The 16057-nt window shown below is 33.4% G+C and overlaps 1 protein-coding gene across 1 annotated transcript in view; it reads right to left on the bottom strand.

Moving 5' to 3' along the window:
* WDR70 (WD repeat domain 70) overlaps positions 1-16057 on the bottom strand; it is a 118604-nt gene that overhangs the window by 87723 nt on the left and 14824 nt on the right. Inside the window, exons 6-9 of the mRNA XM_039347924.1 lie at positions 5576-5635; positions 5006-5139; positions 3974-4127; positions 3371-3447 (exon numbers count right to left, since the gene is read on the bottom strand). Coding sequence (XP_039203858.1) covers positions 3371-3447; positions 3974-4127; positions 5006-5139; positions 5576-5635 — 425 coding nt within the window. The remainder of the gene's footprint in view (positions 1-3370; positions 3448-3973; positions 4128-5005; positions 5140-5575; positions 5636-16057) is intronic.

Raw genomic sequence — 16057 nt, 5'->3', positions numbered from 1 at the left:
TATTTTCTTTTTATTTTCACAGAGAAAGAATAATTACCTTGCTCTAAAAAAACCTTTTAGTTTGTTGGAGATTTATGTATGCTGAATTTTATCTATAATATGTTTTACTCAATTAATCATTTCTGAAACAATTTCTATTTATTTAAGAGTTCAGGAGATACTATCCCTAAGACTGAAGATTTGCATTAAGAAATCTGAATATGTTCAACTATCAAATAAAATCCATCTAATTAAAACATACTCTAGTTGGGCAATGTGCTTGAACAAAAATCAATATGCCACGGTGTATATATAGCATGGGGAAAAAATGTCAAGTCCAAGTAGCTTCAAATTAAACGTAGATTTGGATGTGAAATTGCATCTGTGCCATCTTTTGCAGCAGACTGATTCTATGTGGGTGGCTTCGTCCCATTGATTGATCAGTTATGTGTCTTCAAGTTGGTATTGTTTAGTGTAGGGGTAGGCAAACTTGGCTCTTTTATGACTCGTGGGCTTCAACTCCCAGAATTCCTGAGCATAGCTGGCTCAGAAATTCTGGGAGTTGAAGTCCACGAGTCATAAAAGAGCCAAGGTTGCCTAGCCCTGGTTTAGTGATTTATATAGTGATTACATAGACAGATTTTCTCCAAGAAGATCTGTCCCCATATCCATATCCAATCCTTGGCAGGATTACACAACCTTCTACTTATTTGGCCAAACAAATAAACATTTGCAACTTGGAAAACAACAAAAACTTCTACCTTCCAAGAACTTTACATACAGTGAAAGAGTGCTTGGAAAACCCGTTGTTAAAGCACAGCTAATGTCTGAGGAAGTTTTCACTTCAATTAGCATGAAAAGTAATTCTGTCATTCTGACAAATTACTCCTGTTAATCTATAAAATGTCTGGTACTGCACTGCTCCACTTTAAGTCCTAACTTCTGGCAAGTGAACATACAAGTCTTAAAGCTTCAAACTGAATTGCTTCAAATATTTTTTTTATTACGTAAGGCAGTTTGGTGTTTTGGGGAATATAACAATATATCCATTTATGTCACCATTTACATACGTTTTAGACAATTAAGCATGGTAGAAAATTCAGCATGAAATGAACCCATATTTGGTACAGTATAATACTAAACATATTTTTAAAAAAACAGGAAAGGTTGGGCATTTATATATATATATATATATATATATATATATATATATATATATATATATATATATATATATATATATATATTTCAATGTCAAAAGCTATCCTCCAAGAAAAAAAACAACTTAAGTTTTAAATTGATGGAATGGTAACATTCTTAAATGCTTGTAACCCTAAGTGACCAAAATGATTAGTTCGAAACTTAATGGGATTTGAAATGTTAAGTATTTTCTGCTGAGAACAGAACGTTCGTAATATCTTATTGGGCTTAGAAATAACAACAAATCCTCCAGACACATTTGATTTTGTTATTGTTTTAATTGGGTAAAGATCAATCTCTTTAAGTTCCTATCATGGAAGTTTTAAATAATTGGTCATTCAGACCTAAGAGCAAGTACTCAGTGATGGAAAACTCCTGTCTAAAGGATTTCCTTCTGCATTTCAACCAAATTTAATAGAGTTTTTTTTGTGTGCCCTTGGAATTGTGTATTTCAGAAGGTACCGGTACTTCAAAATTAAAATGAACTACAGGCAGTCCTTGCCTTACAGCCACAATTAAGCCCAACATTTCTGTTGCTAAGTGAGAAAGTTGTTAAGTGAGTTTTGCCCCATTTTATAACCTTTCTTGCCACAATTGTTAAGTGAATCACTGCACTTGTTAAGTTAGGAACTTGGTTGTGAAGTGAATCTGGGTTCCCACTGACTGTTATGGTTCCGGCTAATGAAACACTTCAAAGAACTTCCAGGCATTGATTTTCCTAAAAGTCCTTTATTGTTACAAAATGTCGGCACAGGCATAACGGAGGTATGCCAAGATCTAAATTCTCTTCCCCTGAGCAATTAAATTATCAACATGTTCCCTCCCCAAATTAGCTGTCATATATCACGGTTATCCAATTAGTATGAAGGTCAAAGGTTTCCTTCCTCTCTCTTTCCCTTTACCCTCTTCTGCTCTGCATTAACTCTAAAAATACCAGACAGTTCTGCATAACGTCAAAGCAAGAATATACAGTACTTGCAGCGTTGACACTGAATTTGCATATGAGAAAGTTGCAAAAGGTGACCACATGACCTCGGGACATTGCAACTGTCATAAATAAGAGTCAGTTGCCAAGTGTCTGAATTTTGATCATGTGACCCTGGGGATGCTGCAATGGCCAAAAGTATGAAAAATGGTCACTTTTTTTAGTGCCATTTTTAACTTTGAACAGTCACTAAATGAACTGTTGTATGTTGAGGATTATCTGTACTCTACTGAAGCTAAATGGAGGAGTCATTTGTAATAATATGGCAAACCATAATTTAAATATTTAATTTGGCATAATATCTAATTTTCAAATCTACAATCTAAAACAGAAACAGAAATCACAGATAAAGGTATATTATCTGAAACCCGAGGACTACAATGTACTTCCCCCTGAAACTTTGGCTCTGCAACTAGATAAATACCATAAATGTCGGCGTATAAGGCGACTTCCGCGAGCGTTGAAATCGGCGCCAAAGATGGGGGTCGTCTTATACACCGAGTCGTCTTATACGCCGGAAATACTGGTAGATAAGAAGGTTAATAGCATTCCATGTTTTGCCATACGCTTTGTTCTAGGAATGGGGCCTGGCTATAAAGACGGGGGTCGTCTTATACGCCGGGTCGCCTTGTACGCCGGCATATACGGTAGATAAGAAGGTTAATAGCATTCCATGTTTTGCCATACGCTTTGTGCTGTGGAGTGATGTCATACTGGCCACATGTCCATGGAAACATCTTCAGACAGAACTGACTCAATGGCTTAAAGAAGCGAGATGAATACCCACCAATACAACTAGCAGAATAACATCCACAGTGATTCCTTTAAGAATGCAGCTTGGCATGTTATTTGAAAGCCAAGATCTTTAATCCTAAAAAGGTCACATGTCTTATATTAGCGCAATCATTTCTATTAATAATAATTACTGGATATTATTCTGCTTCTAAGAACTACATCATGGAAAAAGAAGCTAAGCAAAAACAATGTAGCTAACAGTTCTTAACCATGACTAGCATTTATATTTGCTGTTAAATATGAACTGAGCTTCCCAAATTAAGAGATATATAACCTATGAATATTTCATAAATTAGCTTCAGAGATAATTAGTATCCTTTAGCATGAGAAAGAAAATAGACCCAGTTGGTAAACATCTTAAATTCTGCAAAGTAGAAAGTCTACTCTGTGAATACTTGAAAAATTACTTACCCATCATTGGAACATGTTAAAAATTCCTCTTTTATTTTTGGATGCCAACAGCCTGTATTAAGCATTGCTGTGTGTCCCTAGGATGAGGAACAGAAGGTGTGAATATAATACACAATAAATTACATTTAACATTTAATGAAACAAATTATTTGTTCTCTTCTTTTCTAAATACTGCAACAAGCAAACATAATTATTATCCAATATCCTGTAGCAGCACAGTGGCTCGCATAGTTAGGATGCTGGTTTGACCAGCAGAAAGCTCTTGTTCAAGACCTGAATGCTACCAAGGGGTGTGATGAGCTCCCATCCTTTGCTCCAGCTCCTTTCCATGTCCTGCTGGGGACATGAAAGGAGCCCCCAACTGGGCATTCCTGGGCAACGGTGATGTCATCATTCAATCCTTTCAACCCAAAGCGCTTTAGTGCTCCCAACATGAGTGTACTAGTAGTCAAAACAACATTAGCTGTTTGCTTTATTTAAAATGTATGTATTTTAGAAAAATATGTTTTGTATTTTTCAACGAATGTTACAATATTTCACAAGAACATGAGGAAAAAAAATCTCTAAAATTACATTATTCAAGCTCTAAATTTATCTACCTACCTTAGTGTTTGCCATATCTACAATATACTGGTCCCCCTTCACACACTCCATCACAGGAAAGCCATCTCTGTCAAGGACCTTAGCTTGAGAATTACCGGCAACAACAAGAATGACGTCTCCAGTGCTGCTGTACTGCAAAGACTTTATCTGGTGACTGAAAAATTACGGAACCAAAGTTAAATACTAACAATTAAACACAAAATTGCCAAGTCCGTACTTACAAAATAAAAAATGGCAGAATATCTTATGCTACATCAGTTTGAGAGTATATGAAATATTTCCAAGTTGAATAATAATTGACAGATCCATTTTAGTAGATGTACAGCAATTTCTAATCCATTTTTTTCAAATGCAAATAACCCTTGTTTAGTGACTGCTTCATTTAGGAATCATTTACAATTATAATGGAAAAGTCACTTTTACGACCAATCCTTGCATTTACAACCTTTGCAGGTCTGTAAACCAAAAGAAAATTGAGGTAAGATCATAAGCACACATTTGCTGTTTCATTAAGCAACCATTTCACTTAACAACCGAATTGCCAGTTCCAATTGTGGTTGCTAAATGGGTATCTTTATCCTTCCCTTTTCTGCTCTTTTCCACATCAGAAAATGGTGCTATTGATGTGATTCATCTTAATCTCGTAAGCACCAACTCAATATCAATTATTTACATCAGACTTTGCAATGCAATATCTTCTAGGTATTGTTGAGCTACTATTGGAGAGCATCACTTTTTAAGTATTCTTTATTTCATCTTAAAACTATTTTGTGATCTTAACCCCATTAAGATTTCAATGACTATTGTTTTTGAGAACTTCTCATTTCTAGATGTTAAGGTAAGAAACTTTGAGTTTTATGATCTAAAAATATAAATATGTGAGAAAGAAATAGCACATGTTCAGTAGTCATTTTATTATTATTCTTCCAAATATGGTTACATATTTCTGAGTCTTTTTATCTCAAAAGTATTGGCCCACACATTATTCTAGTGAGTTATTAATATATTTGGGGGGAAAGCATCATGACATACCATTCACATGGTTGCAGAGACCTAAAAGCTTGAAGAGATGCATCCATTCCAGCAAAATCCCAAAATTTAATGTCATAGTCATAGCCTCCAGTTATCAAACGGGCACCCGATGGATCCAATCCTAAAGCAGAGACCTATAAAGCAAGAAGTGAAAATGAATGATAAACCCACTTAATTTGTCAAATATATACATGCGTATATATGTATGTATGTATGTGTCTGTGTATATGTATGTATATGTATTATATATATACATACATACAAGAATATGTGCATATATATGTTTTATGTGTGATTTAAATATGTTTTTCATAGAAAAGTTGGTTTTAGTACACGTAACTTCAACTGAAATGCATACATTTGAAGTTTAGAATTTATTTCTTTTCTCTTAAATTAGCCAGTTAACTGGATTCTTAGGAATTTCTACTCTATGTATGATCAAATCTGGATGCAAGTGCTCCTACTTTTTTTCACAGGACTTATTTTCTTCTCAGGGTCAACATATTCTATCCTAAACCTATTTAAATTGTATTGGGCAGATCTAGGAAAGAGAGATATTGAGTTGCTTACTGTTTTTGTGCCATGGTGGAGGGTAATTTCATGTGAGTCAGGAATGTTCTTCACAGGATCCTAAGAGAAAAAAATTGTTCAGAATAATATTTAAGTATGTATATAACATCTATATAACCACAGTAACTCTAGAAAAGGAGAAAGGAAGAATTATAGGAGGATAACCCTCTTCCATTTGCTAAGAAGCAAGTTCCAGATTTGGTGTAGTGGTTAGAATGTAGTATTGCAGACTAACTTTGCCCAAAGCCAGGAGTTCGATCCTGACCGGCTAAAGGTTGACTCTTCTTCAATTTACTCATACATTTTTATTTGGTTTCTGACTCATAATTCACTGGCAACTCTTTTTGCTCTAAGTTTTTTTAAGTTCTGTCAAGTACCTTGGTTTTTTGCAATTCCTTTGGATCTTTGCTATTTATTTATGACAGATGAATTTTTGTCAAAGAAGGAATCAAATACTCTACTACAATTTCAACCACTCCCCGAGAACTTCCACTCTATAATGCGTATAATTTCAAAGTTAGAATCCTATTTCTTATTTTTCAGCTAAGTATCTAAATGGTCTCAAAAGGATGCATCTTGGGAAGACAAAGAATAAAGGTACTAGCCCAAAAGTATTTTGCCATGTCCATTTTACCATCAGTGACTCACTAAAATCCCAAGTCAATTATAAGGGTCGGGAAAACTTTTGGAGAAATATAATACAGAATATCAGAAGCTGAGATAACAAGCCACCTAAGTTGTTTAAAGTACCTCTAATTGGTTCTTCCTTAATGCAGTCAATTAATTATATTGCCAATTTTAGAACTATCTGCCAGCCTATGTCCAGCAGTGTGAGCCAAGCTTTGTCTAAGTCTCATTAATTGATAAAAAGAATTTAAAAGAACTGTTTATTGTATCATGTTTTCATAGAGTTGTTTCTATTTTATTTTAGAATAATGTAGTAAACTGGTAAATATAGTAAACTGATAAATCAAAAAACACATGAGCCATAACACTTTTAATTTAAAGGAGTAAAGTTTAGCCCACCAATTTATCCATCTTCAGTACAGTGACTATGGGATGCCAATATCTGCAAATGGGTGATTAGCACAAGAAACATCCACATATTTTAGTGTCAGGAACAACTGAGGATTTGGAAGAAACCAAGAAAAAAGTTAAGGGGCAAATGAAAGAAATGTGAAAAGAGATCTAGCAGTTTCAGAGGGAGATTAGAATATCTTTGACCAAGCTGTTAACAGTTTATAGCAATTTAAGCTGAAGAGTTTGTAGGCAAGGTCATGGGCTGCAATTATCAAGTAGCATCTGCTTTTTCTATCTGTGCTGCATTAAAAAAATGTGCAGATTCATCCTTTGGAACTCCAAATCCAAATTGCTTGAAGTACTTTTTGGAGAGAGATTATTAGCCATTCAACTCAAGGGATTCCTGAGTCTTAAACAAAATTGTTTAACCAAAACAAAATTAAGATAACAACCCCAAGGGACTAATCTTGGCATAACATCTCTTTAAAACAGCCAAATATTTATGAAGGGTCATAATGTGACCCCATTCTATTTTAGTAACAGTAAAAGTCTTAAGATGTAGAATATACTATAAATATCCCAAACCCACCCCAAAAATTGCCTATATATGAACACAAATTAAGTTACAATTTGAGATGTGCCCAGTGGTTTCATTCCCACAAAATTAAGAACATCAGAAAACATCTGAGGCTCCAAAGAAAACATTTAAATAGTATATTGCAAGAAGTGATGCATCATGTAACAGAAGGCACTCTATACAATTCTCAGTGTTATCATAAGCTTCATTAATTTCAGTAAAGCACTCTATCTTGACCCTTCATTCATTCCTGATATTAAAAAATGATGGCAAGTTGGGAGTTCCAGTCCCAACTTAGACATAAAAGCGAACTGGTTTGGACCCATCACTTTCTTTCAGCCCAACCCACCTCATCTAGTTGTTGTTATGGAAAAAATAGGAAGAGGAAGGAGTATTATATACATTTGCCATTTGAATTATTTATAAAAAAAATAATAAAGGTTACATATAAAATAAGAACTGTTTAATACTAATGTCCTTGCAGCCTCTTCCAGAAGCACTGAGCGTATTGGAAAAGGGTTTTATTAAGACTGGTTTATTACTTCATATAAAATATTTTTGAATGACAAAAATAAATGTGGAAAATTTATAAGAAATCTGGAAGAGAAAACTAGGGGGTCCTCTTGCCCAATCAATGGCTTCAGACATTAAGTGATGTTAAATATGGTTCACATGAGTTAGTAGTTAAATTAGTTCCCAAAAAAATATCTTTTAAAAATCTGCTAGAACCCCTCAGAAATGTTTCTATGGTAGAGGTATAATAAATTTGAAGGAATAATTATTTATTCCTTCCTTTATTATTCAATTATTTATTGGCCTGATATTATTATGATGAAATAGCTTCTTGTAAAGCAGAAGATTTAAGGAGGTTTACATTTTGTTTATGTTTCTGTTTAGTCAAGGCCATGGTTTTCTCAGTTGCAATGTATGGCTGTGAAAGTTGGACCATAAGAAAGGCTGAGCGCAAAAGAATTGAGGCCTTTGAACTCTGGTGCTGGAAAAGACTCTTGCAAGTCCCCTGGACTGCAAGGTGATCAAACTGGTCAGTCCTAAAGGAGATCAACCCTGACTGCTCTTTAGAAGGCCAGATCCTGAAGTTGAAACTCAAGTAGTTTGGCCACCTAATGAGAAGGAAGGACTCACTGGAGAAGAGTCAAATGCTGGGAAAGATTGAGGGCAATAGAAGAATGGGACGACAGAGAATGAGGTGGCTGGATGGAGTCACTGAAGCAGTAGGCGTGAGCTTAAATGGACTCCAGAAGATGGTAGAGGACAGGAAGCCTGGAAGAACGTTGTCCATGGGGTAGCAATAGGTCGGACACAACTTCACAACTAACAATAACAATGTTTTGTTAAAGTACAACCCCAAAATCTGCAATCTTTCCACTTATGAAAAAAGTTCAGTATTTCCACTTGGGGTTTTGCAGAAAAAGTGATTTCCCTTTTTATTCCATTTAAAATTAATGTTTTGAGTATCTGATATAGTGAAGGACAAGGTTCCAAATATGTAATTTTTATAGCACTTCAATGATGATGATTTCTTTTGTTTTCAATGCAACTATTTGCCTCCCAATTATTCCCAAAGAAGAAACAATGAAGAGATGCTGTATTCCTTAGAGTTCATAAAGCTCATAGTTTTGAAAAAAGGTAAATATATTTATAATTATTTACTAAATAATATATAGACACATTCCTACCAAATTATCTATATTTTATATAATGACTTCAGAGTTGTAGAGTGCTACACATATGCACTCTTTCTCTCTCTCTCTCTCTCTGTGTGTGTTTCAGGACACTGCAATCATCATAAATATGAACCAGTTGCCAAGTATCCAAATTCTGATCATGTGACCCTAGGGATGCTGCAACGGTCATAAGTGTGAAAAATGTCATAAGTCACTTTTTTCAGTGCCGTTGTACATTTGAACGGTCACTAAATTAATTGTTGTAAGTTGAGGACTACCTGTACCAAATTTGATGAGTTTCAAAGCAGTTGAGTATCAAGGTACTATTGGGCGCATGTGTATATACATACACCCACACACACCTATAAACATACATACATATACACACATACCAATTTTCCCTCAATTTCATTTCCATCCCAAACATTTTTGTTACTTTAAAAATTTCCAGAAATTGTACATCTACCAGGCTTTCACATTAACACAGAATTTCAAATGTTCAAACATTTTAATACACAATTGTCTTCTTGAAAGAATTAATGACTAGTTAAATCACTACTACTATTTTCGTTTTTCAAATGGATGGCTGAGATGGAGGTCTTGAATACCTAACAACTGTAGATGGATGCAAGATTTGGACCTCAGAAAAGGCTTTCCTGGCTCCCTCTTTAAGCCACAAAACTACATTCATTCACATAACTGGGTTGTTTTTGTTTCCCGTTGTGTGCAGTCAAATAATTGGCACTGAACTGCCGGTTTCTTTCCAACCTTGTTTACTTATATTAAATTTAATTGTTAAGCTGCACTAACATCAAATCTAATATGAAATGCTTTCAGTAAGCATTGTGATCAATATTTTGTACATTTCTAAGGCCAATAAGTGCTCTCTGTTTTATCAGGCCTATTTGATGCCTGGTAAGTAATGCTAATCAAAATCAAAAGTTTGAAAAACAATGAATTAATTGGTATTTAAGGAGAAGAATAAGGGTGAAGCATTGAAAGAAATCTGTATCTTAAGAAGATGGCTTAGATCAGGGGTGTCAAACTGCCAGCCCACAAGCCGGATGCATCACGAGGAAACTGCACCCACCCCATTGCTGGCAATGGGGAAAAAGTTCGATACATCTTACGACGTCACGTGACATCACGAGTTTGACATGTCTGGCTTAGATCATTCTTTATGCTAACCACAGTATGCATAACAGTGGATTCTTTAATCAAATATAACAGTTAGACTCACCCAATGTTCTGCAACAGAGACAATGATTTATGATCTGGAGTGAGTGGAGTCATATACCGTATTAATAAACATTCAACTAAACTACATAATGGCTGTGACAACTAACTCAGGGAGGGGAAGTACACAAGGATAACTGATTAATTCCAAATTAAACTGAAATATATACAGTTCATATGACTATTCCCATGTATTTAATAATTCCCTTTCTGTCTCAGCAAAGAATTAGAATTTAGCAGCAGTTTAAAAAAACTTTGAGCCATATCCAAGTGTTTTTTCCCACAAAAGAAAGAAATGGATTTCCTCCCTCTCAAGTGCAATTGGTCTTTCATATGCTAATGTAATTTTTTAAATAAAGTTTATTATAATATAAAATACAAATACGAACACAGATGATGGGGAATAAGGAAAAGTAAAAAAAAGGGGAGAGAAGTGCAATGTAAAAGGGAAATTTTAAAAAATAGTGACTTTCATCTTTCTTTGGTGCAGTAGAATACAAAATACAACTTCAACTTTTTCCTTTACATATGTAGTGAGTATTAACCGTTTCTATAACAACAAAATTAATCTAATCATTAAAACTTAAAATCAAAGTTTCATTTTTTTTTCTGTTTTAGCATAAAGTCCAGAAGAGGTTTCCAAGTGGAAACAAAACTGGATAAATTCTTCCCTTTAATTAAAGCAGTTTTGCCATCTCTGCCAATTCCATCACTTTTTCCATCCATTCTTCTACTGTGGGAATTAATGCATTTTTCCATTTTTGCACATACAGGAGTCTTGCTGCACTCAACATATGTTAAAAAAAGTTCCAAATTGTTTTTAAAGTTCTTTATCCAATAGTCCTAAAAGGAAAACTTCTGGTTTCAGTTTTATATTTAAGAATCTTCTGAATTAAGACAAAAATTTGGCCCCAATATTTCTTTGATTTATCACAAGTTCATCAAAGATCATAAAAAGTATCTTCTTTACAAATTACATTCCCACAGACATTTGAAACATGTTTGTACATTTCTGATTTTCTTAGGCATTTAGTACCAATAATACATTTTATAAAAAAAATAATACCAATAATACATTTTATTAAAAAAAATTCAGATTATAATTATAATTTCAATCCATTTGTCCACATATTTTTCCAGTGGTCAAGCATTATGTTACAAAGTTTTCAGCTCATTAAAACATAATCATTTTCCAGTTTAATTTCAACAATTTATAAACCTTAGCAAAATGTTCATTATTAACACACAGAGCAATTTCAAATTCATTTTTATATGATTTTTCTTATCTGAGGCAAATCCTTCTTTTAATTGTAAGTATATGAGCCAGTGACAAATATGCCATTCTGACTACTTTCTTCATCCTGAGGTTATGATTCACCTTGAATAAAAGATATATTTGACCACAGGTCCATCAAATTAGTCTTATTATCATTTTTTAAAAAAGGTTTCCTGCGGTAACACCCAAAGAGGTATCTTAGGAGAGAACTTTGTTTTGTATTCATTCTAGACTCTTAGAATGGCACACCTAACAAAATAATTATTGAATTCTGCATTTATTTTAGCTTTATTATGTCACAAATAGGTGTGCCATTCAAAATTCATGGCCCTCCAAATCTTTTTTTTAGGGTCACCTAATCCTTCATCCAGATCAAAGTTATATTAAGAATATGTTAAGCTCAACCCTCTGTCTTTAGCATCTTGAAGCAATTTATATTCATTCTTATTTTTTTCCCTTGCCATATGAACTTAGAAGTATCTTTTTTCCATTGTTTAAATGTAACATTGGACATCAATACTGATAACTTCTGGAATAAAAGCAACATATTTGGTAAAATATTCATCTTAATCACAAAAATCCTATCCAACAAAGATAGTTGCAGTTTATTCCACTTTTTGATATTGTCCTAGTCACAGATTTTGAAACAATTTAGAATTTGCAGTTGACGATATCACCTCAAGATGTTTTTTCCACCTTAAAATCTGACTTTCCAATAGAAGTTTCATGAACTTGTACAGTCATATTCTTAACTAGCATCTTCTTTTTTTATTTTAAAGCCAGTTAAGGTTCCAAGTCATTCATTAATCATGACACCACAAAGTTATTCATTTTTTTCATTAAATATTCCATACTATTTTGGGGAGTTTGTAGAAACAAAACCTAAATCATCAGTAAAAATTCTTAATGTGTATGCTCCAATTTTAATTTTTACACCCGTTATTTTTTCATCTTGTCTAATGTCTCTGTCCAGAACCTCCAAAATTAAAATAAAAAGCAATGGAGACAAGGACATCATTGTCTTGTATCTGTCTGGATCTCACATAGCTTACTTAAATCTCCATTGATAATGATATGAGCTTGCTGAGATGTATAAATCAACAATCTCTTGAATAAATTTCTCCCCAAAGTCCATGCCTTCCTTTAACGTTAAGACCAAATTTAAATTGTCAAAGTCTTTCTCTGCATTCAAAAACATTAACATTGCTTATTTTTCATTATGATATTGTAGATATTGAATTACATCCGAGTCTATTCTCACATTATCTTTTAATTGCCTTTTTGGCAAAAATTGAAATTGATTTTCATGAACAAATGTCTGTAGAACTTTCTTCAACCTTGCAGTAAAAAGTTTATAGTCATTGTTTAACAATGAAATCAGCTTATAATTTTTATCAAAGTAGCATCCTTTAGAAATAAGGCAATATTGGCTTCTACTCAGGACTGAGGCATCCTAGATCCCTGAAACTCATTACATCTTTCAGTGGTTGGTTTTCAAAACATGTATAGTGTTGACTTGAAAGGCTATCTGCACCTGGTACTTTGCCTATTTTCATCTTTTAATGGCATCTTATCTTTTAAAAGTAGTTATTGGTTCATTTATAAGTTGTCTTTGGATTTGTGAAAGCTTTGATAATTATTTTCATCTATTTTTGGCATATCCACTTCTATATCATTTTTGTATCTCTTTTTTCTCAATTTATAGGTCAAACGTATTCTAGGTTTATTTGAAAATTCAGTGTCTCTGTATCACATAGATCAATTTTGTATTTATTTCTCGGACAGTCAACATAGTTGTTGGCATAGCAACTTAATTTGATATAAAATTTGTGACTCCATTGGTGTCTTCTGCAATTCAATTTCTATATTTCTATATAACTTTCATCCAATATCCTTCACATCTTCTTGAGATTTCTTCTTTGCCTGATCATTGTATTGAATGAAGTAGCCCCTAGTAACAACTTTGTTAGCATCTTAAACAGTCCTCAAGTCTGTACCTTTCTCCAAATTATTATCAAACTATTCATTCAGTTTCTTTTTACAATCCTCTATAACCTTTTCCTTCTGTAAAACAGCCTCATTTAATCTCCATCTGAAAGGTGAAATCTTTCTTTTAAGTAGTGAATGAACTGGATTATGGCCTGAAAATGATTTAGGTAAGATACCCACTTTGAGATTTTATTTGCCAAGTTCACTGAAATCATATCAATTCTTGAAAATGATTTGTGTTTTTCTAAGAAGTATATTTTCAAGCGAGTCCATTCTTCTGTCTCCAAGAACTGACCATGTTAAATTGTCCATCAACTTAAAAAAAAAAACTCCTTTCCGTAATTTACCAATAGGGTTTAATCTCTTTGGCTGACATTCTATTAAAGATTGGGGAAATTACTGCATTCCAATTGCCCAATATATATCAATTTTCACTATAAGGGTGACAACTGACCCATAATATGTTTAAAGAATTTCACTTTGACTTCATTTGGTAAATAAAGTAGTTTTTTTTCCTCACAGCACCACTTCAACTGCACCAAACTATGTTCATTTGATAACAATAATTTTGGTTTAAACTAAAGCTTCATGTATAAAACAACTATATTAATCTTTTATTCTATTCCCTTAATTTCTTATTAATCAAGTATTTTTTCTCCTTTGTGTGTTTCTTGTAAGCAGATAATGTCAGGATTTAATTTTCCTCAAAATACTGAAATACTTTCTTTCACTTTGAAGGAGCATTGATTCCACTAATGTTTCAAGTTATACATTTATACTCCAACTTTATGCAAATGATGGAGCAAAATCCTATGCTTGTTTTTATGTATCTGCTGCTTGGCATGGGTCCAGGTCAGATTTATTTTCAGTATCCATCATTTCTTGTATCTGATCCATAGTTAATTTATATTTGGCTAAAAACTAGCTTTTTCTATATAATTCAATTTAATTCTCTGTGCTTGATAGGTGAAAATCACCCCTTCCGACTTGTCCCAAGAAAGTTTTCTTCCAAACATTTCTTAAGAAGGCATAGGCTTTTTGTTTTCTCAAAATTCTCACAGGAATTCCTTTCAGGACAATTATATCCATCTTGTCTATCTTTAATTTAGACTTGAAATGAAACTCCAGAACTTATTTCTCTTGTTCTCCTCCTTACGAAGTGGGTTAGCACATCCCTTGGAACTTTTCTAATTGTAGAATACTGGGAGTTTATTCTATAGACTATGACTATTTCCAAATCCATCTTTTCTTCCTCCCAACCTATTAACTGAGCCAAAGATTGGACTATTCTTCTTATGTCTTTTTCCCCTCAAAATTTTAAATGCTGCTCATTTTGTCCAATAAGACAATGTTATCTAAACGACCTTCATACTGTGCATCCTTACTGCCCATTCTATGTTTCAAAAAGTCACCCTTGTTATTTATTTGTTTGACATCCCCTGCAATTTAGTGAATTTCTTCATGTTCCTTTAAGATATTGACACACAGGGCTTGAATTTCTTGAATTATTTTGAGTATTCCTTGAGGATGCTTCTCATATGATCCAGCTCACCTGAGTCTCATCTCTTCTGCTTGCACCTAGTCACCATTTTAATAATTGCAAAATAATTGCAAATTTTAGTATTTGATATAGTATTTAATATACATCCAACTCTAAAAACAGCTTTTACTCAATGTATGGTCTTTGCCACTTTTTTGTGGTTAAACTGCAAACTGCTCAAACAATGTGCTAATAATGTCTTCACCGTAATTAATCAAAACTCCATCATACAATTAAAACCGTAAAGAGCAGGTTTTGTTTAAAATCTGTGACATACCTAGTTTTTGGAAGATGCAGATGCATTAAACTTTTATTTTCAGAACAGGCAATTTCTACTTATTTAAAATGTATTTTTCAATGGGCCACTTGCCATCCAGAATTTTTAGTTATTAAACACCTTTATCACCAAACTATTAACTTCTTAAAAATGTTGATGATATGGTCAGCATAAATATTTAATAAATAAAATAAATAAATAAAATCTGCTGTATGATTAATGGAGGCCATATTCTTAAATATTCATCAGATTTTTTTTAATTGATAAGTTTATCTTAGACTCTATTCTTAAGCCCTAAGAGAAACTAAGTGGAGCCAAACAGTAAATTCCTGAAAACTCTCTCAGATATTTTTGAAACCTTGAGAAAAAAGTTACAACATGTTTTACTTCTTACAGGAAGGAAGGAAGGGACAATTTCATATACTGCATGCACAGCTGGTTCCAATTTGATCACTATTTTGATTAGTGACTCTCCCATGACACCCATAAATTGCTTTCAAAACATTAATGTTTAACCTTCTTATAAACCATGTAATAATGCATTTTTATGTAATGCAATATAATAAAATAAATTGCCGAGCAGCTAATGTTCACACAAAGGAAAAAAACATGGGATGTGTATGAGACTAACTATGTCGATTATTCTTTTGTAAGTTAAGGCAGTAACTTTATATATGCTTTCCAGGAAGGCTACCACATTGCTTTCAATATGATTTTTTTTTTAATAGACATGAGAAAAGTGAAACTGCTCGGTATCTAGCATATCCTCTCTTTGCAGTCTAATGACTTTCATCCTCATCATGAGGATGTAATAAATTAAGCTCACAGTGGCTTCAGTTTGGCATGGAGCACACATGGATTCAATTCTATTGCTTGTTGAAA

Source organism: Crotalus tigris, unplaced genomic scaffold, assembly GCF_016545835.1.
Source record: "Crotalus tigris isolate CLP2741 ecotype Arizona unplaced genomic scaffold, ASM1654583v1 scf7180000018103.2265978, whole genome shotgun sequence".
Taxonomy (NCBI): domain Eukaryota; kingdom Metazoa; phylum Chordata; class Lepidosauria; order Squamata; family Viperidae; genus Crotalus; species Crotalus tigris.
The sequence above is the reverse complement of the archived record's forward strand: the minus strand, read 5'-3'. Positions and strand labels throughout refer to the sequence as shown.